The sequence below is a fragment of the Rhynchophorus ferrugineus genome, unplaced genomic scaffold (genome assembly GCF_030347505.1).
Source record: "Rhynchophorus ferrugineus isolate W39M unplaced genomic scaffold, kcgeb_rfMv2 rfM5, whole genome shotgun sequence".
Taxonomy (NCBI): Eukaryota; Metazoa; Arthropoda; class Insecta; order Coleoptera; family Curculionidae; genus Rhynchophorus; species Rhynchophorus ferrugineus.
The window spans coordinates 20,217,703-20,243,138 of record NW_027472584.1 but is presented as its reverse complement, the minus strand read 5'-3'; the positions used below and the strand labels follow the sequence as shown (position 1 = coordinate 20,243,138).

The following is a 25,436-nucleotide window of genomic DNA, read 5'->3' as shown; positions in this document are numbered from 1 at the left end:
AATATTTATAACTAATGTCTTCGACGAGATATACATGTTTTGCAAAAGAATAATAAATAATATGAATACGACATAATTTGAATATTTACAGTATGATATAGGGTGGGACAGGCTATGAGTCATCCACTAGAACAAAACACTACAGGGATATGTATAATACTAAAAGGGTGGTAATACAATAATTTTCAGGAAATAGAGTTCTCTCGTTACAAAATTCGAGTAGAAGAAAGGAAGACTCCTTTTCCAACATGTTATAAAGAGTACTGGCCATTTAATTTTACATATTTTGCCCATCTCTCAGGCATGGCTTTATGGATGCCATTCAATAAGAAGAATATCTCCTTTGGGCTAAACAATTCATCGAGCCATTTCTTAACTTCTTCAAAGTGCTACTCTGCAAGCACGCGTCCCTTGATGCGAGACGGTGGTAGTCGGATGGAACTACGTCTGGAGAGTATGGCGTATTTCCATCCAAGTAATTTTAACATTTCTTTAACAATTTTGCTGTATAAGATGACACGTTATCATACTGCAAAATCACCTTAACATATATTTAGCTGTATTGTGGATGATCAATACATAGATCAAATTACTTGTATTGTTGCTTGCGATTAATATTAACTGCTTCTCCCGACCTATAGCATGATCTTGCGACCAAGGCGATTTGACTGATGTTTTCGCTTGGGATTTTCGAATTATATCGATTTTTCATCATTTGATTTTCATTTTGAGTTTTATACCTTTGAAATAACATTTCATTGACGATTTTTCGATTTGGGCCCATCTTCCCATCTTTTTTAATTTTTTCCATCGTTTGTAATCGTTCACAAATTACCACTCGGCTCACATTCAACTTTCCTGCCAATTGTTTTTCAGTTTGTGTTGGGTCTTATTATTTTCGTGGAATATAACTTATATAGTTTGAGGTTAATGCTAATAGAATACAATGAGATAGGTATTAAATCATAACACATACCCTTACAAAAAACTACTACGTCACTAATTATTGACACACCTTGTACATATTATGCTGATGCAAAATCTTGAGGGTCAAATGTTTGAAGGTTATAATGCAGCAGATATCAAATCTTACAATATGATGCTTTAAATGGAACAATTTTCTGAAGTCTTCAAGTCTCTTATTTTGTAGAGCCTTCTTCTCCACACTCAATAAATGCTTTAGATTCAGTGTACATAGTGCTAGTAAAGAAGGCTCCAAATCCTACCAAAAGGCTTTATTGTTCTTTTACCAACTTTTGCATCATCTCATTGGAATCGTAAGTGGCCTAAGTCTAAGTCATCTTGCAATATTCCATTACCCACAAAAAATAGTCATTCATTCAGTATACAATGTTTTGCCACTTACCAACTAAGATAAAATTAGTTCCCTCTTACAAGAAACTTTCACACTAGTATATCTATCAACGTCAATGTTAAATAAGACTCAAAAATATAATAAACCATATTTTTATGTTTCTCAACCCTTTCACATAGCGGTGGGGATATGAAATATCACTTAAAATAGTTATCAAGGATATATATAACGCTTAATACAAGTTAATGGTTTGATAACTTCATAAACCATATTACTTCTCATCATAAATTGCGGTAACTACCGTTGAGACTTATAGGTGGCGCCGCGGAGATTTACTATTAGAACAAAGAAATAAAAGGCATCGACAGAACAGCGAGAGAATATAGAACATCGAATTTTAATTATTCCCTCCTGATTATTAACTTCGTCACTGGTGAAATATGATGTTTCATCGATATTAGATATACGTAAAGGTACGTTTTTACATTGATCATATTCATTAGAATCAATTTAATGGATTTAGCAATCCTATTTGGGAGCAGAAAAAAGTAAATTGCTCGTGTCTATCACGGGAAACCGCGAATTATAGAGGAAGCCAATACCCGACGGTTGTTAACGTTATTGTTGGTACATTAATACAAACAAATGGACAAAACAGAAACCAGATAGGAAACACGACTAATATTTTAGCGTTAGCAGTAAAAAAAATGATGCATTTAGACATTTTTTTATTTACATTCTGTTGAGTCTCCCTATCTCATTTAACCAAAAAAAAACTAAATATATTTAATTTGAACTATTCCTTTAAACTATTTTTGGTTTTTGTTGTAGAAACGTTTACGCCTTACAAAAGTATACAGTAGTGAACATTTGAATGATTCAAGAATTAATTAATAGAACTGAACTGAGTTAACAATGTTAACATTTCCTGTTAATTATACAGGGTGTCCATGAGGAATGACACCATTTTCGAAGATGAATTTTTCATTCATTTCAATTTAAGAGCAAGTTTATATATGTTTTATTGGTTACATACAACGTATAGAGAAAATAATCCGTCCTAATGTTAAACAAACGCTGTTGCCAAATGCCAGAGATATTTAGTCATTTAATTTATACGCTCAAATAAGCTTTTTAATATTTGCTTTGCGTAAAAAGTATACAGTATTTATTATTTGAATAATTCAATGAATTGTTAGAACTGAATTGAGTTAATTGTGCTAACATTCTGTCCAGTCTCTCTATCTCATTTAACTAAAAAAGAAGTATATTTAATTTAATTTGAACTATTCCTTTAAACTATTTTTGTTTTTTGTTGTTTAAACTTTTACGCCTTACAGAAGAATACAGTCTTCATCATTTGAGTTATGAGCTTATATACACGTTTTTGCTTTCCTTTAATGCATACTTTTGGGTAAAAAATATACAGTATCTATCATTTAAATGACTGATTTGAACTGTAATAGTTCTTACATTTCGTGTTAAATATACGGGGTGTCCATTGGGATGTTATGTTTGTTACAATGACTCGATGAGAATCATTTTCATTCAAAATATTGCAGAAAGCTACGTTGAATAGTAGAAACCATTCAATCAAAACGGAAAAGTAGTACTTGATTGTTTTGATTATTATAATAGATCAGTAGTTAAAAATACATTTAATTAATGAAATTGAAGAAACTGCTGGTTGAAAATCATCTTATGAGTCATAAAAGAATTGCTGATGTAGGGTAATATACAGAAAGTCTAGAAAAACTTATGTAGTTCGAAAAATTGATGTTCTTATTCAATATATAGATTCGGGAAACCTTCAATGAGAATGACCTCAATGACCCTACAAATATACATGGAGGATTGCGTTAAGCACTGAGATACTTGTCATTGCATTTGCTTCAATGTTTTGTTTTATTTTATTATCAAATCCCCTTTTAATCACTTTCTTTGGCGAGGTGAAGAACTGGATTACCCAACCTCAACAGTTATCACAACAGATGAATCAATTGTTCATCATTTCCTACCACTTGTATCTATGGTCTAGTATCTGTATATATTGATATGTTTCAATAAAATAAAACTCAATAAAACGTATGATTATTACGTAATCAGTTGATTTATTTATATCTCTAGTTGATTTAAGCATTTGAAGTTAATGGAGAATATGTACCGGCGCCATAACATAGGTAGAAACTTAGTAATTAACATTTCCTTAGAACCTTCGAGCCTTTTATTGCGATGGAAACATTAACTAGAATCAATAAATATAACAATTCATACTTCAATCCATATATTTAATATCAAAATGAGTTTAGTGATTTAATAATAAAGCATCGATCGAACAAATCATATATATAGCCATTAAACTACAGTAATTTATTGTCGGAATTTCTTGCTATTGACATCAATAATGACATTGCATTTAGGAGTAATTTTTCATTCTGTTATCCATCGTAGAACATTTTGATATATTCATTGTAACCAACATTTAGCAGTGCATTCCATTATTAAATTGACCTTAGCAATTATTTTATGATTGATTTGCGCTTTTCCTATTTCCGTTGTATTCGGTTTCCTGAAAGATGAGCGGAATTTATCAATTTTGGATAAAGTATCTGAGATTTGTTGTTTCCTGACTAAATAAGCCATTATAAATGCAGTGTTGTAGTTTACAGTTAAAGTTTCTCGGCACGTCTTCATAATTAATTGCTTCCATGTACAAATTGGAAAGCAGATGACATAAAGCACAGTATTAAGTTTCGAAATTAAAAAAAATCACTTGATATATGTGCCGTCCTGGATGTGGTTATTAAAAAACTTTTATTCTCTTCTCGAGAACTTCCATCCAACCCGATACAATTTATATATATATATATATATATATATATATATATATATATATATATATATATATATATATATATATGTTGTTTTAATTTTATTATTTAACATTTGACCATTGCCAATTCTATCCATTGACCAAAATAATATATATATTTATTCAGATTATAAAAGATAATTCAGATCATACAAGAGAATATTGAGTTTGCTCATTATTTCATTAGTAAGTTTCATGGTATTGGTCAACTGATTGTGGTTATTAAAGAACTTTTATTCTCTTCTCGAGAACTTCCATCCAACCCGATACAATTTATATATATATATACATATATATATATATATGTATATATATATATATATATATATATATGTTGTTTTAATTTTATTATTTAACATTTGACCATTGCCAATTCTATCCATTGACCAAAATAATATGTATATTTATTCAGATTATAAAAGATAATTCAGATCATACAAGAGAATATTCAGTTTGCTCATTATTTCATTAGTAAGTTTCATGGCATTGGTCAACAGTCGTAAATTTTCTTCGACTAATCGTCAATAATTTCTTCTTTATCAGTGACACCTTACTAATTACTTCAATTAGATTACTTGTGTTCTCAAGAACTCATTATGCTAGTCAACCAATATTTTCTTCATATATTATAAATACATATTCCAATATTATAAATGTAGTGTTGTAGTTTACAGTTAATGTTTCTCAGCAGGTTTTCATAATTAATTGTTTCCATGTACAAATTGGAAAATAGATGACATAAAGCACAGTATTAAGTTTCGAAATTAAAAAAAAAACATTGATATATGTGCCGTCCTGAATGTGGTTATTAAAGAACTTTTATTCTCTTCTCGAGAACTTCCATCCAACCCGATACAATTTATATATATATATATATATATATATATATATATATATATATATATATATATATGTTGTTTTAATTTTATTATTTAACATTTGACCATTGCCAATTCTATCCATTGACCAAAATAATATATATATTTATTCAGATTATAAAAGATAATTCAGATCATAAAAGAGAATATTCAGTTTGCTCATTATTTCATTAGCAAGTTTCATGGCATTGGTCAACAGTCGTAAATTTTCTTCGACTAATCGTCAATAATTTCTTCTTTATCAGTGACACCTTACTAATTACTTCAATTAGATTACTTGTGTTCTCAAGAACTCATTATGCTAGTCAACCAATATTTTCTTCATATATTATAAATACATATTCCAATATTATAAATGTAGTGTTGTAGTTTACAGTTAATGTTTCTCAGCAGGTTTTCATAATTAATTGTTTCCATGTACAAATTGGAAAATAGATGACATAAAGCACAGTATTAAGTTTCGAAATTAAAAAAAAAACATTGATATATGTGCCGTCCTGAATGTGGTTATTAAAGAACTTTTATTCTCTTCTCGAGAACTTCCATCCAACCCGATACAATTTATATATATATATATATATATATATATATATATATATATATATGTTGTTTTAATTTTATTATTTAACATTTGACCATTGCCAATTCTATCCATTGACCAAAATAATATATATATTTATTCAGATTATAAAAGATAATTCAGATCATAAAAGAGAATATTCAGTTTGCTCATTATTTCATTAGCAAGTTTCATGGCATTGGTCAACAGTCGTAAATTTTCTTCGACTATTCATCAATAATTCCTTCTTTATCACTGACACCTTACTAATTACTTCAATTAGATTACTTGTGTTCTCAAGAACTCATTATGCTAGTCAACCAATATTTTCTTCATATATTATAAATACATATTCCAATATTATAAATGTAGTGTTGTAGTTTACAGTTAAAGTTTCTCAGCAGGTTTTCATAATTAATTGTTTCCATGTACAAATTGGAAAATAGATGACATAAAGCACAGTATTAAGTTTCGAAATTAAAAAAAAACCTTTGATATATGTGCCGTCCTGAATGTGGTTATTAAAGAACTTTTATTCTCTTCTCGAGAACTTCCATCCAACCCGATACAATTTATATATATATATATATATATATATATATATATATATATATATATATATATATATATATATATATATATATATATATATATATATATATATATATTGTTTTAATTTTATTATTTAACATTTGACCATTGCCAATTCTATCCATTGACCAAAATAATATGTATATTTATTCAGATTATGAAAGATAATTCAGATCATACAAGAGAATATTCAGTTTGCTCATTATTTCATTAGTAAGTTTCATGGCATTGGTCAACAGTCGTAAATTTTCTTCGACTAATCGTCAATAATTCCTTCTTTATCACTGACACCTTACTAATTACTTCAATTAGATTACTTGTGTTCTCATGAACTCATTATACTAGTCAACCAATATTTCCTTCATATATTATAAATACATATTCCAATATTATAAATATAGTGTTGTAGTTTACAGTTAATGTTTCTCGGCAGGTTTTCATAATTAATTGTTTCCATGTACAAATTGGAAAGCAGATGACGTAAAGCACAGTTTCGAAATGAAAAAAATCACTTGATATATGTGCCGTCCTGGATGTGGTTATTAAAAAATTTTTATTACCTTCTCGAGAACTTCCATCCCAACATGATATACCATAATGGTATTTCGCATTTTTAATAATTGATATCAGCTTGGTTTTGAATCATTATTAAATTTGATGGGATCCAACAAGAACAATCAAGTATTCATGCAGTATAGAAGGCATATTTTTATCATTAAAACCAAAGCTACATAAAGTTTCTGATGGTTAGTGAAAATATCTGTAAACACACTTGTCTTGATAGTAGACAATCCCGAAACTTAAAAGACAACCCCTCAAATTCAATATTGGACAGGATCGTCAGTGGTATATTCTGTCTTGAATCCAAATTCCAAATAAATGATGAATATTTTACCGAGTGTCTAATATTGTTAACAATTTGTGTTATTTTTTGTTGTTACTTTCCAATATTAATCTGAATATGAATATGTTTCAATTTTGTCTGCTATTAATGCATTAGTTTTATTATCGTTTAAGTAAATGTGTTTCAAATCATTAATCAAATAAAAGGACAGTCCATCTTCATCTATTAATATTAAAATAGAATATTTAACAAGATATATTTACATATAATCTATCTAATAACCCTACTACGAGCGATGTTACTTATATTTTGAAGCTTGTCCTATGCTTGTTAGGCTCCATATGACGTTTCTAATTGGAAGGTTGGCATTTATAATCATACGCTTCTTCAGAGCGTTTTGTCATTTGTGCACAACTTTGCTTTTGTTGCTTACATTGGCGTCAAAATTTTGTCTCAATGAAAAAATTAAGTTAACTTGTGATCGTAATCAGTTGCTAAGCCAGAAGACTTTGATACATAAGGAAACATAAAATATTACATGAACATTTACGTGTGAAAAAAAGTGTTTACCTAGGATACGGCATAATTTGACAAAAGATGACAAAGAAATGGTTTAAAAAACAGTCACCGTGCATCAAAAGTAGTATCTAACATCTACATAGGTGACGAATCTTTAATATATTCGTATAAGCTCCAAACAAAACAACAGTCCACTCGACAGGTCTTCCAAGGTGATCCAAATCCGACAAATGTACGAATCAAATGATCGCCTGTTTCTTGAATGAAACTTTCTTGATGAAATATGAATGGTTTACAGAAATGCTTGCAGCCAATTTGCAGCCAATAGTGCATCTATTTGACTAGCCATAAATTCGAATTTACTAGTCGTCCTCCGTACAGTCCTGATTTAGTACCGAGAGATTTTTTGTTCGCGCATATCAAGAACAATGTAGCCAGCGTTTTCTCATATAATGTAGAAAAAATGTTATGAAGATTGGTTCAAATTCATGCAAAAGTGCCTTGACCACCATAGAGGGAGAGTATTTCGAAAAATAAAGCTATATCCCTTAATAAATTACTGTTTTTTTTCATTATTGTATTTAAAATATATAGAGAAACTCTCGTAATAATAATATTTTATATCATTAAATATTTTTTAATCCAATATATGATCTTATTTTGTAATACCGTCATATATTATTGTTGAAAAGTGAAAATTGTTAACTATTATATTCGATTTAAACTTGATTAAATTAATATATTATCTTAAAAACCTGTCGTTAGTATATCTAAAATGTGTTCCGGCACGATGGTATTCTACACAACTTAACTTTAGGTCTGAACATAATTCTTGGACCGGACCTAATGCATCCAGCTTAAATTGATATTGGTAGACGCCATATTTATCGAATTTGGATAAAGTATCTCAGAATAGCTGAATCGACCATTCCATCTCTCGCCCCAGACATTCGCAAAATCCAAATTTTTTGTACTAACTAATTTTTTATAGTGACTAGTTTTTTGCACATACTAGTTTCTTATAATGACTAGTTTTTGGTACTGAGTACTTTTTAACAGACTAATTTTTTGTATTGGCTAGTTCTACACTAACTAGTTTTGTACTGACTAGCTTTATACTGACAACTTTTATACTAACTAATTTTCAACGTCCTGGCTTTGCTGTCATGACCCTTTTAATAATTAAGTACATTAATATAGCAGTATATAGGAAGTCTATTTTTCATTATTATTCAGGAAATATGTGTGTCTGTATTTATTTTACCTTGGAAACTATTAGATAATGCTCTTTTTGATTGCCTTCATCGATTTTTTACTGGTTAACTCTGGTAAAAACAATATTTTATATCATTAAATATTTTTTAATCCAATATATGATCTTATTTTGTAATACTGTCATATATTATTGTTGAAAAGTGAAAATAGTTCACTATTATATTCGATTTAAACTTGATTAAATTAATATATTATCTTAAAAACCTGTCGTTAGTATATCTAAAATGTGTTCCGGCACGATGGTATTCTACACAACTTAACTTTAGGTCTGAACATAATTCTTGGACCGGACCTAATGCATCCAGCTTAAATTGATATTGGTAGACGCGATATTTATCGAATTTGGATAAAGTATCTCAGAATAGCTGAATCGACAATTCCATCTCTCGCCCCAGACATTCGCAAAATCCAAAACGAGATAAACCCTTACCCGGAAGCTGAAGCTGGACATATATGGGGCTAAAGATTAATTATATTGCTGTGTTAATGAATTACGTTCTCGCTCTAGTTATCGTCAATAGGGCCTTCTGTACGTAAACATAAAAGACCTACACTTTCTCTGAACAATAACCTAAGAAATTTGATATAGTTCTTTTGGGTCATATTGGACGCACATGTTTCGACATTATTGCTTTATATAAATCCTCGTTGAGTATCACGTTTATTTGTTATCCGCAAAATGCTTTGTTTTGTTCCCACATTTCATAAAACGTTTTCAGCTTTCACCAGTGAACCTACATAATTTTTTTTACAAAATACTACCGGCATAATTCTAATTTAAACTAACCCATAATTTTAAATGGAACCGACTATCCACTGTTTAGTAATTGACTACTTTTACTATCAACTGTTTCAGTCAACTAGCTTTAGTCGTGACTAGTTCATTCGAATGTTTTATTTGTTACCATTTTCAGTCGCTATTTTCGTTCTTTCGGCTAATTTTATATTGACTGAATTTTATATTTTATATTATAATGTTTGTGATGGGTTAATTTTATATTGGCTAGATTTTTGTACTGACTAGTTTTTTGCACAGACTGGTCTTCTTTACTGGCTAGTTTTTTGTACTGGCCATTTTTTTATACTGTCTGTTTTTTTTTTGTACTGACTAGTTTTTAGTACTGACTATTTTTTGTGCTAACTAATATTTTGTACTGACTAGCTTTCTGTGCTGACTTGGTTTTTTGCGCTCGCTACTTTATTTATACTGACTAATTATTTTTTGTACTGATTTAGTTTTATACTGACTAGTTTCTTGTAATGACTAATTTTTGTACTGTCTGGTTTTTTGTGCTCACTAGTTTTTGTACTGACTAGTTTTCTTCTGTATAGTTTTTTTTACTAACTAATTATTTATAGTGACTAGTTTTTTGTACTTACTAGACTATCAAATGGAACCGACTATCCACAGTTTAGTAATTGACTACTTTTACTATCAACTGTTTCAGTCAACTAGCTTTAGTCGTGACTAGTTCATTCGAATGTTTTATTTGTTACCATTTTCAGTCGCTATTTTCGTTCTTTCGTCTAATTTTATATTGACTGAATTTTATATTTTATATTATATTTTTTGTGCTGGGTTAATTTTGTACTGGCTAGATTTTTGTACTGACTAGTTTTTTTGCACAGACTAGTCTTCTTTACTGGCTAGTTTTTTGTACTGACCAGTTTTTTATACTGTCTGTTTTTTTTTGTACTGACTAGTTTTTTGTGCTCACTAATATTTTGTATTGAATAGCTTTTTGTGCTGACAGGTTTTTTGCGCTCGCTACTTTATTTATACTGACTAATTATTTTTTGTACTGATTTAGTTTTATACTGACTAGTTTTTTTACTGTCTGGTATTTGTGCTCACTAATTTTTGTACTGATTTTTTTTTTTCTGTCTAGTTTTTTGTACTTACTAGTTTCTTGTAATGACTAGTTGTTGGTACTGAGTACTTTTTAACAGACTAATTTTTTGTATTGGCTAGTTTTACACTGACTAGCTTTGCACTGACTACTTTTATACTGACTTTTTTTGTATTAACTAGTTTTGTACTGACTAGCTTTATACTGACAACTTTTATACTAACTAATTTTCAACGTCCTGGCTTTGCTGTCATGACCCTGAAAATAATAATTTTCGACTCATATAATATAGGATTTGTAAATAATAATGTACATTAATATAGCAGTATCCAGGAACTCTATTTTTCATTATTATTCAGGAAATATTAGATATAGGAATAACTATTAGGAGAAACTATTAGATAATGCTTGCTAATGCTTTTTGATTAACTTCATCGATTTTTTACGTTTCTGGATATTTATTCAAACTTCTTGAATGTTAAAACTTCGTTCATTGTTTCAACGAATAATAATTGTAAAATATTCCTGATATGAGTAAATATGATCGTTAGTGATCCACTTCATCTTTAAATTATCAGAGAGATGTTTAAAATACTAAAAATTAGATTTCTAAGACAGTAACCTATTCTAAAAACATATTCATCATTATTAAATATCACACCTGATTTGAAAATACGCTTAGGATATTTTGAGCATAAGATAAGTTACTTTATAGAAGAACCAAGGATAATCTAATATAGAAAAGGTTTAAAACTGTTTTACTATCCAAAGTATCTGTAGTAACTTAATCCGTTAAAAGTATACGAAATTCCTGTATTAATAAAACGAATGGAATCATAAAATTAAGAACCAAAATGCAATTCCTATCGAGATATCCGTAATGTTTTTCGTCTAAAAAGCTTTTCTATGTTAAAAATCCGTACAAAATAATTTTCAATTACCATTCCTACATTTTAGATCAGTTTCGATGATTGAGATAATGTTTATGCATTTCGAACTTTTCCTCTTCTAAGTTCTGGGTCGGAGTTTTGAATCCCGTTATAAAAACGACATTAATGCAAAGGAAATTATATAAGTTTAATGTTTAGTATAAAACGAATTCGGATAGCCATTCAGGGGACAAGTGCCTATCGAGTAGTAATAAAAATAAATTCAAAACTTTTGTTTTTTATCAAACTGGGGCAATATCGGAACGTAGACAGTTTTCTCCCACATTACAAATCAATGTTAATGTACCTACACGAAAGAGCATTGATGTCCATAAAAGGGGTCAGAGAAACATATTGCCCCCCTGAGCTTTTCTTAGGATCGGGGCATTTACATTAATGGGGCCCTAAAGAAGAAAATATCTAACGGTTTTTCTACTACTGAGTTCGATTAGGATATACACAGTTCGATCAAAATTTTCCGTTCATCGTATTAATGGACAAACCTGTCCATAAACTTGATTGACGAAAAAAATATTACGATTTTTTTTTGTGGCAAATTTACACATTTCACTTCTTTAATACATTTTCTATCAACAACTATCTCCGAAAAAAAACTATTTATCAATCCCCGGCCTACCATAGTAAAACACATTTTTTGGCAAAATTAGTTTTTTTTATTCAACATAATTCCCTTCAAGTGTGATACATTGATTAGAGCGACCAGCCATCTTTTCGATACCATTTTTTAGTACGATTTGTCCTTTGCTTCAAAACAGGCCTCAGTTTCGGCGATCAGCTCTTCATTCGACGAAAATTTCTTCCCATCGAGCATCCTTTTGAGATTTGAGAACAGAAAATAGTCGCTGGGGGGCAGATCTGAATAATACGGTAGATGAGGAAGCAATTCGAAGCCCAATTCGTGGATTTTTGGCATCTTTTTCACTGACTTGTGACACGGTGCATTGTCTTGGTGAAGTAGCACTTTCGGCAAATGCGGCCGTTTTTCGACGATTTCGTCCTTCAAACGGTCCAATAACGCTATGTAATAATCGCTGTTGATGGTCCTTCCATTTTCAAGGGAGTCAATGAAAATTATTCCATGCGCATCCCAAAATACGGACGCCATAACCTTACCCGCCGACTGTTGCGTTTTCCCATGCTTTGGAGCGGGTTCATCGTGTGCAGTCGACTCGGATGACTGTCGATTGGACTTCGGAGTGAAATGATTGAGCCATGTTTCATCCATTGTCACATATCGATACAAAAACTCGGATTTATTACACTTGATCATCTTCAAACACTGCTCCGAATCAGCAACTCGTACTCATACCCAAACATTCGTGAATGATCTGATGTACACGTTCAGTTGATATCTTTAGAGTGTCTGCTATTTCATTCAATTTCAACTTACGGTCATTCAAAATAATTTTGTGGATTTTTTTCATGTTTTTGTCGGTCGACCTCTTTTGGGCGTCCACTGCGTTCACCGTCTTCGGTGCATATTTCACCACATCCAAACTCAGCATACCTATCCTTGATGGTTAATTTTCCTGGGGCAGTGTCCGGAAAGTCGGCGTCAAGCCCAGTTTTTACTTCAACTGTATTTTTTTCCTTCAAAAATCAATATTATATCAACACGCGAAATTCCTTTTTATACATTTTTTTTCACAATAGCAAAAGTTGCTTCACTCAAAATGCTATAATTCACAAACTAATGTTCCGACAGCTGTCAAATTTATACACGTATCTTTTGAGGGTTAGGGCTAACTAAAAAACATGTGGATTTAGTTCTAGTAGCGCCATCTATTTATCAGGCCGTGGACATTTCAATTGACCTGTTAGCAAAATACTTTTGAATGTATTTATGTTACATTGACAACTATTAGATAACTTTTTAATTGACTTTTTCGATTTTCAAAGCTTTCAGATATTTGTTCAAGCCTTTTGAATGTGAAAACTTCTCTTCTGATTAACGATAAATTATCATCTTCTCTATAAAGAATCGAATCCAGATCGAGAGATTTCAATCATCAACCAATATAACGGTTGCCTCTTATATTACGGTATTTCGGATCAAAACAAGTTTACAATATATAGCTGATTTTCATCTTATACATATTAGTTACGTATTTTTTGTTTTAAAAGAAGAATTAGCGTTGAAGCCAACAGCTATAGCTTTTTTAATGAATTTTCTATCATTAATCATCATTTCGCCATTTTTTCTGGCAATATTTTGATTTCTATACAGAAAAAAACGATTTTTTCATTAAAATATAATGCCCCTACCTGACTAGTTTTATGCTGACTAGTTTTATACTGACTAGTTTTATACTGACTAGTTTTATACTGACCAGTTATATAGGATACTTTTTGTTTTAAAAGAAGAATAAGCATTGAAATCAAAAACTATAAATTTTTTCATGAATTTTTTATCATCAACCATCATTTCTCTATTATTTCTAGCTATGTTCGATTTCTATACTAACAAAAACTAGTTATACATTCCAATATATATTGCCTTTCTACTAAGGAACAGATTTTAGTCGAATGGTGCGAAGTCTGGTGAGTATGCCAGCTAAGCAAAACCAGTCAAAGGAGCGTTGAAAACACTTGGGATGTATTATCGCACTCGGCGTACTCTCCAAACCTTGCCCTTTCCTACTATCAACTTCTCGCATCAATGGGACACGCGCTTACGGAGCAGTACTTCGCCAATTTCGAAAAAGTTAGAAAATCGCTCTATTAATGCTTTTGCTCAAGTGACAAACAAAGTTTTTTGGGAGGGCATTCAAAAATTGCTTGAAAGATGGGCAGAATCAAATGGCCAATACTTTAAATAAATGAATTTATCCATTTTCTTGAAAATTATGTAGTTTTTCCCGAAAAACCGATACACTTGATAAATCGATGCAGCATGGCTTGGTTAGCACACGGTTTTAAAATTCTAAATGCGAAAATGGATGGATTGCTGTCAAAACAACATCGGCACGGCATTATATGTTTCTAACATGAGAATTACTCATAAATAATTAAATATTAAAATATAACTAAAATTAAATTCCTGTTATACCAAATTAAATACAAAACTGCAACGCTCGAAGTCAAAGAAATATGCTGTTCCTTTTTTCTCCGACACATAATGCAACAATCTTTTTCACGAAATTCTTTTCCAGACGTCCTTTTTAAATTAAAACGAATGAAAGCTAAATGAAAAGATTTTATTAGCAGATTTCCCATTACGATGAAATACAGTTCTATCACTCATACTTCTTATTTTATAATTCAGCATAAAACTCTTAATTTCAAATAAATTCTTTATAGCGGGTCGTTGAAGTTTCAATCTCAATTTTTCGTTTTTAGTTAATGCCAGTATTTCTTTCTGTGGGGTGGGAAAAATGGAAGATTTTGATATCCAATATTTATGATCACGAAGTAAGAACTTTCCACGCCCATAAAAACGTACGAAAATACCTGAAATTTATTTCTCTACACTACAAATCTTGTATCAAAGGATTACCGTTTATTATGTTGGTACATAGCTGTTGCTATGTCGAAAATACGTTCTGATTATTTTAACTCCATATCGAAAATTTAACAAACTTACTCAAAAAGTTTTAAAAACACACTAAAAGCTCTGCTTCGTATAAATCCCTTAACAGTGACCGTACCCATTTATTTTAAGGCACTTGTAATTAACTGACTAAAAACATATTATCAACTTTACTATTTTACAAATACATTAGCTATAAATTATTCACACATAATATATAATAGTTATAATAACATAAATAATTAAGTGTAGTTAATAGTTCCAGAACTGTATGTTAGGTTGCATACAGTATTACATAATTATAGCAAAAATGACAATTACGTTGAAAACAACTACCGATTTACGGTAATGGTCTTACAAATGAAAATAATATTAAATATAGAAGGTTATCTTGAATATTGCAGTATCTTTTAACTATTCTAATTTCAACAGTTCTCTCTGGAAAGCTGCAAAAAGCTATTAAATATTCTGTTGGCGTTATGATATTCGTTGCAAATTTCTTGTTGAATCCCTATAGCTGGAAAAGGGAAATGAAATTTTGATACTGCCGTCATTATTGAACAAAAACTTAATGTAGCAACCTATATATATCTCGAATGTTATCAAATACAGTTATTTTTTTTTTAATTTAATTAATATATTGTCACTAATCGTTTCCGTCTAACCTACAATTTGTCTTTATGATAACTTAAATAATTCTAGGTATATAACTAGGAGGACCCATCGGCCCCATCTACCAATCAGTCTCTGGTGAAATATTGTTTATACACGTCACTGCTGAATTTTTTAATATATGAACCTCACTACACAACACTACACAAGATGAGATGGTTTGATACTTTTGAGTCTGTGTCCTGTTCTGGTGGTATCCAATAGTTGTAATATTTCAATATTCGTATGAGAATGGAGTCTTTCCTCATGCCCCCTTGCAATTCTCTTGATTTCTTGACTGACTGTGGGTATCTAAAGGTCTCGATGTAGTTAACAGTCCTATAATATTTGGGTGTACCCATAATACCTCTCAGGACTTTGTTCTGAAAAATTTGTATATTATTTATGTTACTCTTTGCAGAACATCCCCATAAATGAACTCCGTATGTCCATATAGGTTTCAGTATTTGTCTATATAATAGCAATTTATTATGTACTGACAATTGTGATTTTCTTCCAATTAGCCAGTACATTTTCCTATATTTCAATTCCAGTTTTTTTCTTTTCTTCTTTATATGTTCCTTCCAGCGAAATTTTGCATCGAGATTCATTCCGAGATATTTAGCGCTGTTGCTATATGAAATGATAGTATTATTTAATATTGTTGGAGCTTGTAGGGTCTGTTTATAGGTGAACTGCACATGTACAGATTTACTTTCATTACTTCTTATTTTCCTAGCTTGTCCAATTATTTATATTGTCACTTGCCTGTTGTAATTTTCGCGAGGCTTCTTCACTATTGTTACCTATAGCTATACTCGCAGTATCATCAGCAAATTTAGTCATCGTAATATTTTTCATTTGTGGTATATCACAAGTGTAGAGTAGACAAATCATTGGTCCCAGTACAGTTCCTTGTAGTACACCTGCTTTAGCTTCTTTTATTGTAGAGTAAGTTTCTTATTGTTTGACTCTAAACATTATGGTTGTAATGTATTAAAATCATACATTACATAGTTCGGTATGTTGATTTGGTAGCATTTTCTGTAGTTTATGAACAAGGCCTTCATGCCAAACCTTATCGAAGGCTTCTGCTACATCTAAGAATATAGCTGAGCATACCTTTTTATTTTCGTAGGCTTTTTCAACAACATCTGTTATTCTATGGACGTGGTCAATTTTTGAGTGCTTGTTAATCAACCCAAACTGGTGTGTTGGTATTAGGTTTTTTCTCTCTATGATCTCAGATATTACTGGCAGCAGTGATATAATCTATAGGCTTTTATTTCGTTTGCTGACTTCCCAGGTTTTGAGATCATTATAATTTCCGCCAGCTTCCAAATGTCTGGGACATGTTTTAATCTAAATGCTATATTGACCAAGTTGGTGAGTTTTATAATTCCCTTTCTTGGTAATTTTTGCAGCAATTCTCCTGTTATTAAATCGTAGCCTGTTGATTTCCTAGGGTTAATGTCACTTTTAATAACTTTGGTTAACTCTTTCGGCGTGACTAATTCAGTTATCGAATTTTCAGCTTCTATGTCCGGCAAATTATGTTCAATATTAGTTTCGTTTGGTTTGAAAGTTTTTTCTGGATATTCAGCAAATGCTTCTGCTTTTTGATGATTGTCACGTGCCCAATTCCCACATAGGTCTCTTGTAGGTGGACTGTATTGACATGAGCGCTTTAGATATTTTTTCCAGAGTGAGTAATCAGATTCTTTATCATCTCTTAAATTTATCAGATAGTCATTTATGGTTTTGTTTTTAATTTTCAATATTTCTCTTTTCAGTCTTTGAGTTATATTGTTTGAACTATTTTTATTTCCAGGTGTTTTGTTTTGTTGCCATTTTTTTCGTAATTTACGTTTTTCAGCTACCATTTCCTTCACTTCTTTTGGATAATTCCTCTAGTTGTACTCTTAATTTCTGGAGTATTATTCCAAGCAGCTTTTTGAATATCTACTACGAATTTTTCTGCTTCAAAATTTAACTGTTCAGTTGTCTTGAGGGGTACATTTAGTTGAAAAATGCAGTTAATAAATTAATAAAATAATAGTTGAAAAAAATAATCATTTTCTATCTATAAATGAAACCTACCGATAATGTACTAAAGCGTAAAACTAAATTATGTTTTGTATTATTGTAGCTGTGTTCACTGTTACCCCGCATATCTAATAGCTTATTTAGTTGTGTATTGAGAGGTAGTAGAAGGGTCCATATATTAGATGGATGTCTTGGCCTTTCCAAACTGTACATTTCACCCTACATTTAAGCCACATTTAAATAAACAAGGAAAGGGATGATTTTAACTTCAAATCATGTTAATTGAAATAAAAATAGCGTTATTGAGACAAAGTAGACTAATTATAATTAATTAATTTTGAGGATTTCTTCACATTCAATGCTCTATTATGATGAAATCTTTCTGGGATCATACACATTAACATATTTAAAAAAAACGACTCATATTTCCGTTATCTGCTGCAGATTAAACGGATCAATTGAAAAGTCCCCGGTCTGATACATATGTTTTTAGTTAGCCCTAACCCTCAAAAAATGCGTGTATAAATTTGACAGCTGTCGGATCATTAGTTTGTGAATTATAGAATTTTGAGTGAAGCAACTTTTGTTATTGTGAAAAAAATGGATAAAAAGGAATTTCACGTGTTGATAAAATATTGCTTTTTGAAGGGAAAAAATACAGTTGAAGCAAAAACTTGGCTTGATGCTGAGTTTCCGGACACTGTCCCAGGAAACCATCAAGGATTGGTATGCTAAGTTTAGACATTGTGAAATCAGCACCCAAGTTGGTGAACGCAGTGGACGCCCAAAAGAGCTTGTTACCGACGAAAACATTAAAAAAATCCATAAAATGATTTTGAATGGCCGTAAATTGAAATTGAATGAAACAGCAGACATTCTAAAGATATCAACTCAACGTATATATCATATAATTCACGAATATTTGGGTGTGAGAAAGCTCTGTGCAAAGTGGGTGCCGCGCGAGCTCCATGACCAAAAACAACGACGAGTTGATGATTCGGAGCAGTGTTTGAGGGTGATCAAGCGTAATAAACCCGAGTTTTTACGTCGATGTGTGACAATGGATGAAACATGGCTCCATCATTTCATTCCGAAGTCCACTCAACAGTTATCCGAATTCGTTGCACATGATGAATCCGCTCCAAAGCGTGGAAAAACGCAATAATCGCCTAGCAAGGTTATGGCGTCTGTATTTTGGGATGCGCATAGAATAATTTTCATTGACTACCTTGAAAATGGAAGGACTATCAACAGCGACTATTACAGATAGTTATTGGACGGTTTGAAGGACGAAATCGCCGAAAAACGGCCGCATTTGAAGAACAAGAAAGTGCTGCTTCTTTAATAGAATTTACCGTGTCACAAGTCAGTGAAAACGATGTCAAAATTCCATGAATTGTGCTTCGAATTGCTTCCTCATCTACCGTATTCTCCAGATGTGGTGGGTGTGTGGATACCGTGGCCCCCAGCCGCTATTTCCCGTTCTCAGATCTCAAAAGAAGGCTCACTGGGAAGAAATTTTTGTCGAATGAAGAGGTGATCGCCGAAATCGAGGCCTCAGGATAAAGGACAAATCGTAGTACAAAAATGGTATCGAAAAGTTGGAGATTCGCTGTAATCAGTGTATCACCCTTATGTTAAATAAAAAACTAATTTTGCCAAAAAAAAAGTTTCACTCTGGTAGGCCGGAGACTTTTCAATCGACTTGATATCTATCACTATAATTTTCCATGTCTTTATAAAACTGGATGCACTGTTCATACATATCAATTAATTGATTTGAAGACGCTCATAGAACATTAACAAAAATTTGTTGACATATTGAAACAATATCTAACCACTGCACTAAGATAATTTCATTTACGACCTTTCTCTCAACCCGATAACACGCCCGCAGTAAATCCTTTAAAATTAATTCACAATCACCAAGCATCAACTTTCGAAATTTAATTTCAAAATAATTTCGCTCCGGTTTATTTTATCCTAGATAATATGTAAATAAATGAAGGCGAGACCAATTTATACCAATAATTTCACTAATGAAAATAACGATGAGGATAAAAGGCTATTAAAACATGGCAAAGCTCTTTTGTGTGTTTTAATTTTAAAAATCCTCCCTCAAAAGCTTGTAAGAATCTATTATATATTCTGTTGGCGTTATGATACTCGCTGAAATTTCTTGTTGAATTCATAGAGTTGCATCAGAATGGATAATAGTGGTAACTTTATTAACGATAACTCTTACCTATATTAAATTTACTCTCAATTAATTGAAACAAAATTAATATTAAATAATATTAATTTTGTTTCTTCTCTTTATGTCATATTATATCTGTTTAAAACTTTCTGTAGGTGATTATGTCTTTCAAAAATAATTAAAAGTTAAACGTGACGAACCAATAAACCAATAACATTACAAGACAGCGGTAAGCAGAAGTAGCTATTCTTAGTACTTTGGTCTGGCTATTTAGAATACGATAAGTTTCTAGATCATTTTCAATAATTCAAAACCATTAGCTAGTACTGTGTTTATCAAACTGATCATATTATTCTCTTTGTATAAATATTTCAATATTAACATTTTATTCAGTACATATTTGACTGAAATTGCAAATTCTATAAATGCAATGTTTTTCAATTATTAGTTAAAAAAGATTCAATTAAATATTATACAATAAACATAAAATATATGCTGTTTATTCAAATCAAACACCTAAGTTATAAACTTATTTATAATCCATACACATAAAAACAAGATATAATATACTGAAAGCCAAAATGGCATTATGTTTTGTATTATTCTAGCTTTATTCACCACCCTTTACCCTGCATATCAGATCGCATATTTACTTAGTTGTGTATTGAGAGATACGATTCGTTAGGTCCATATATATTACATTATTGTCTTCATCCTTTCTAGATGTTAATTTTGCCCTAGACTCTATATAAAGCCACAAACAAAAGGAAGACATCAGATAGTTAATAATACTTACAAGAATTACTAAATTTACTAGATGACTGCATTTGTATTTTGTGCTTAAGAAATATTTAATACAATAATTGAAAAGATAAGAACTAATAACTAAATATATACATATAATATATAATATATAAATATATTCCTATTAATTGGAACAAAATTCTGGTCAGAAGGAGTTATATCAGGTAACTACGATAGACGATATATCTTTAAATGGAGAATATCTTTCAGGGGTACATTTCATTTTTCTCGTAAAGGTAACTCTTCAAGTAAATATGAGAATGTTCTTCTTCGATGTCAATTTGACTGAAATACCGGAAATTTTTCGAAACATATCGATATTTTGCCCTAAACTCTATATAAAGGTACAAACAAAAGGAAGACATCCGACAGTTAATGATACTTACAAAAATTACTAAATTTACTAGATGACTGTATTTGTATTTTATGCTTAAGAAATATTTAATAAAATAATTGAAAAGATAAGAACTAATAACTAAATATATACATATAATATATAATATATAAATATATTCCTATTAATTGGAACAAAATTCTGGTCAGAAGGAGCTATATCAGGTAAATACGATAGACGATATATCTTTAAATGGAGAATAGCTTTCGGGGGTACATTTAATTTTTCTCGTAACGGTAACTCTTCAAGTAAATATGAGAATGTTCTTCTTCGATGTCAATTTGACTGAAATACCGGAAATTTTTCGAAACATATCGATATTTTGCCCTAGACTCTATATAAAGGTACAAACAAAAGGAAGACATCCGACAGTTAATGATACTTACAAAAATTACTAAATTTACTAGATGACTGCATTTTTATTTTGTGCTTAAGAAATATTTAATAAAATAATTGAAAAGATAAGTACTAATAATTAAATATATACATATAATATATAATATATAAATATATTCCTATTAATTGGAACAAAATTCTGGTCAGAAGGAGCTATATCAGGTAAATACGATAGACGATATATCTTTAAATGGAGAATAGCTTTCACATTTAATGTTTCTCATAAAAGGTAACTCTTCAAGTAAATATGAGAATGTTCTTCTCTGATGTCAATTTTACTAAAATACCGGAAATGTTTCGAAACATATCGATATAATGTAAAAACTACTTCTTGTTGACACTGAAGAAACATTTCGAACACGTAAAATCGTCTTACAAGTTACAGTACACAAATTCGTTATTTTTATTCACCCTAATCAGACACCTTTCACTATCATCATTTTAATAGATCAAGAACTATATTGAGAAATAATGAGAAATAAAAAAACTCTTAATATGTATTATCAAATTAAAAAAAAACTGTGAGAATTTGTTAGATAAAAATCAGAGCAGATCGGACTCAAAATCAAACAATAATACTAGTTAGTCGGAAGATATTTTGAACATCAAAATCAAACCGATTGGTTTATTAATTAATCACAAAATGAAATTCAAGCGAACCAAACCACAAGAATTTGTATAGTGTGAACAATATGAACTGATGCTTACATCTAATAAATAATTTTACAAGAAATTATGTTATGAAAATAGCTGTATTAATACTAAATAAAACAAGGTGTTTCATGAGCTTTTATGACTCATTTTCTTTACTCCTTTTATTATAAAACATAATAATATTTTTAATACTTAAAATTGTTCTGAAACATTTTTTTTACGCCTTGGGGCTTATTTTTAACACAAAGGTACAACTGTAGAATAACCCCAAAATCATTTTCAATTAAAACATGGAAATTTCTTAAAAACCCATTCAGATTATTTCTGTTTTTGCCCTCCAGAAAAATGTTCAGTGTTATTAAATATTACGAAACATGGCCAGAAAAAGTACCTTTGATGTTGTTTAATATCTCGAGGATTTTTCAAACCACTTTATACTGACTGTGTCTTAAAAGGATTTTATCCACCCTAAGCAGAAGAATTAATAAATGATTACGGTATTATTAAATAAAATAAATATTGATCAAACAATGCTTTTATACTAATGTTATGTGTATATTCGAGATAATTTAATTAAAAAAAACAATCCCCTTGTTGTGTATTACAAAAGTAATCTGGATCTGCATTTATAAAGGATATTTAACGATTTGCTCGGACCGTTTTGAAGTTAGCTATAATTGATTCCGTTGTCATCCGTAGTCGGACTGAGATAATTAAAACATAACAGCGGATGACACAGTAGTGTGCTAGTTTCATGGTCTAGTATATAATAAAACTTTTATTCCCACCAAAATAGAAGACTTTCTAAATTATTAATCGATTTATATCTATATTTTGTCGTTTTCCTAGTTTTGCTTTATAGACATTCGCCATAAGAATGATGAGCGTTGGAACCAATAAGTTGGGGAACAGTAATTTTGCATTTTTTCAATGTTTTTCAAAGTTAATTTATTCATATATCCATTTCAAACACTAACCGATAATTTTTTGTAATAAAACTTCTGTAAATTAATTTTAATTCAGCCTTACACCTTCAAGAAAGTTTTGCATAGTATGGAATTAATGTCAATCGGATGAAGCAAAATCCGGGCTATACCGTGGCATAAAAAAATATTCATCCAATATTTTTGAATTTTTGTATGACCATTGAAGTACAATTCTGGCTATTTTTCTAAAAATTGCATACTTCAATCATTTCATTTGTTGGCAGTGGTGAATTAATGGTCTGACCATGTTGAAGCAGCTTATGATAAAGACTTTCTTGGCGTTCCTGAAGATTCCCAACTGAATATAGAAAAATTAAAAGCTGTGAGACTTGATACTAGCTTTATATAAGTTACGACTCAAATATTTCACAAAAGGTTTTCTGCTGGTGACCACAAACTTTCTAGGTCACTTTAAAGCACCAAGTTATAAAGAAATTGTGCAAAAAATGCTTCAAATCTATAGCATTTCTCTACAGTCACCTGAATAGGTTTCATAATAATCTAGAAAATTATAGTAAGAGACAGAACTCTTCCACCAGAATCTAAAAGTGATAAATAGTGATAGATAAGGAAGATACCAGAGTCTATGGGACCTTCACATAATGTCAGATTACTACTGGCCTTTGAAAAGAGATTGTTCTCATAAACACTATAATTATTAATAATTTTTAATATACTTGTTATTTCATTCCCATGCTTACTGATTTTTTTTTACTGTAATAAGAACATAAAGATTTAAAAAAAAATAGAGCCAATATTCTAAAACCATTCACACTTTCATGGATTGGAAATCATTTTTATATCAAGGACATCAAAACTATTGACCAAAATAAATTTTGCTTCTGTATCAGTTAATAATCTTTTATTGTAATTTATCAATGTCATTATTCTTGATAAAATGGCGAAGTCGCTAAGTATAATAAGATTTTTTTTGTTTCAGGTGAAAGACCAGCAGCAATGCAAACCGGATCTGCCCGTCTGTCAAAGAGTTCCCTGAATATCGTCGCCCTCTTAATAATCTCTTACATCTATCAAATGTGCACTTTCAATCAGTGCGCGTTAATAAGTACAAGCAGGTAGCTATTTTGCCTCATATTCAACTTCAATCTGTAAATATAAGACGCGTTCCCAGTGAATCAAGGGTTTTGTTAAAGATGTACTAAGCTTTAATGTTTATTACGTAACATCTGAAACTGAATGGAGGAAAAAAAATTATTAACCGTAAATTTTAATTATTTTGGTTGTATATAGCAAGCATCAGTGTGCTGGGCATAAAATTGACAACGTAGTAATGACATAAAATGGTAGAATTGTATCGAATTATGAATTAACCGAATTTTTTTTTGTAAAATTAAAAGTAAAAAAAAATTGCTGTAAGAAAAAGAGACCCTTTTCAAGCTCTAGAGAATTTCCGTTATTTCGAATTGGTAATTTGAAGAATATTGCTTTTTACTACTTAATTAGTGCATTAAAAATTGTTGTAAATAAAAGAAACATTTTATAATTGTCTATATATAACGAGACGATCAAATGTAAATAAACCATTCCATTTATTTTTATATTTTCTGCTAAAGTTAACTATTTCAGTATAATGCAATGTGATTATAAATACAGCATTAAAAGCAGCATTTAAAGGTTAAAGCAGCAATTAATTTTTTTATTCACAACAATACGTGCGATTTTAATTAAAATGAAATAACATTTAATTCGACGAAAGTTTTCCCAACATTATAATTAAAATCACATTGTACTTAACGCGTTATTAAAAAAATGACACAATGTTAGTGACAGACATGTTGTTTACATTTCATCGACTCATTAAGTGTAATATTTTTAAAGAAGAATCATTGTAAAATAGCAATTTTAGTAAAATGAATTTAAACAAAAATCGCTATAAGAAAGCTATCAACGAACCTGTATCCAATATTACCATAGTCTTTTTTTTTTGTTTTATAACTTAACCACTATTGTACAAATTTTACAGTGGATAATAGATGTACATAAGTTTAAATAGATGTATTTTAGGATAATATTTAGCAAAATAATCTAAGAAAATGGAAATGTCTTCACTAAAACCCATTTATTTATCTAATTCACTTAATAATAATATAACATAACATTTTTTA

At 30.3% G+C, this 25,436-nt stretch overlaps 1 protein-coding gene across 4 annotated transcripts in view; it reads left to right on the top strand.

Moving 5' to 3' along the window:
• Positions 1 to 24,536, top strand: part of LOC143197263 (zwei Ig domain protein zig-8) — a 689,161-nt gene extending 664,625 nt beyond the window's left edge. For all 4 annotated transcript variants that reach the window (XM_076405572.1, XM_076405568.1, XM_076405569.1 and 1 more), the window contains one exon: positions 24,251 to 24,536. In XM_076405572.1, coding sequence (XP_076261687.1) covers positions 24,251 to 24,390 — 140 coding nt within the window. In that variant the 3' untranslated portion in view covers positions 24,391 to 24,536. The remainder of the gene's footprint in view (positions 1 to 24,250) is intronic.
• Positions 24,537 to 25,436: the final 900 nt, after the last annotated feature.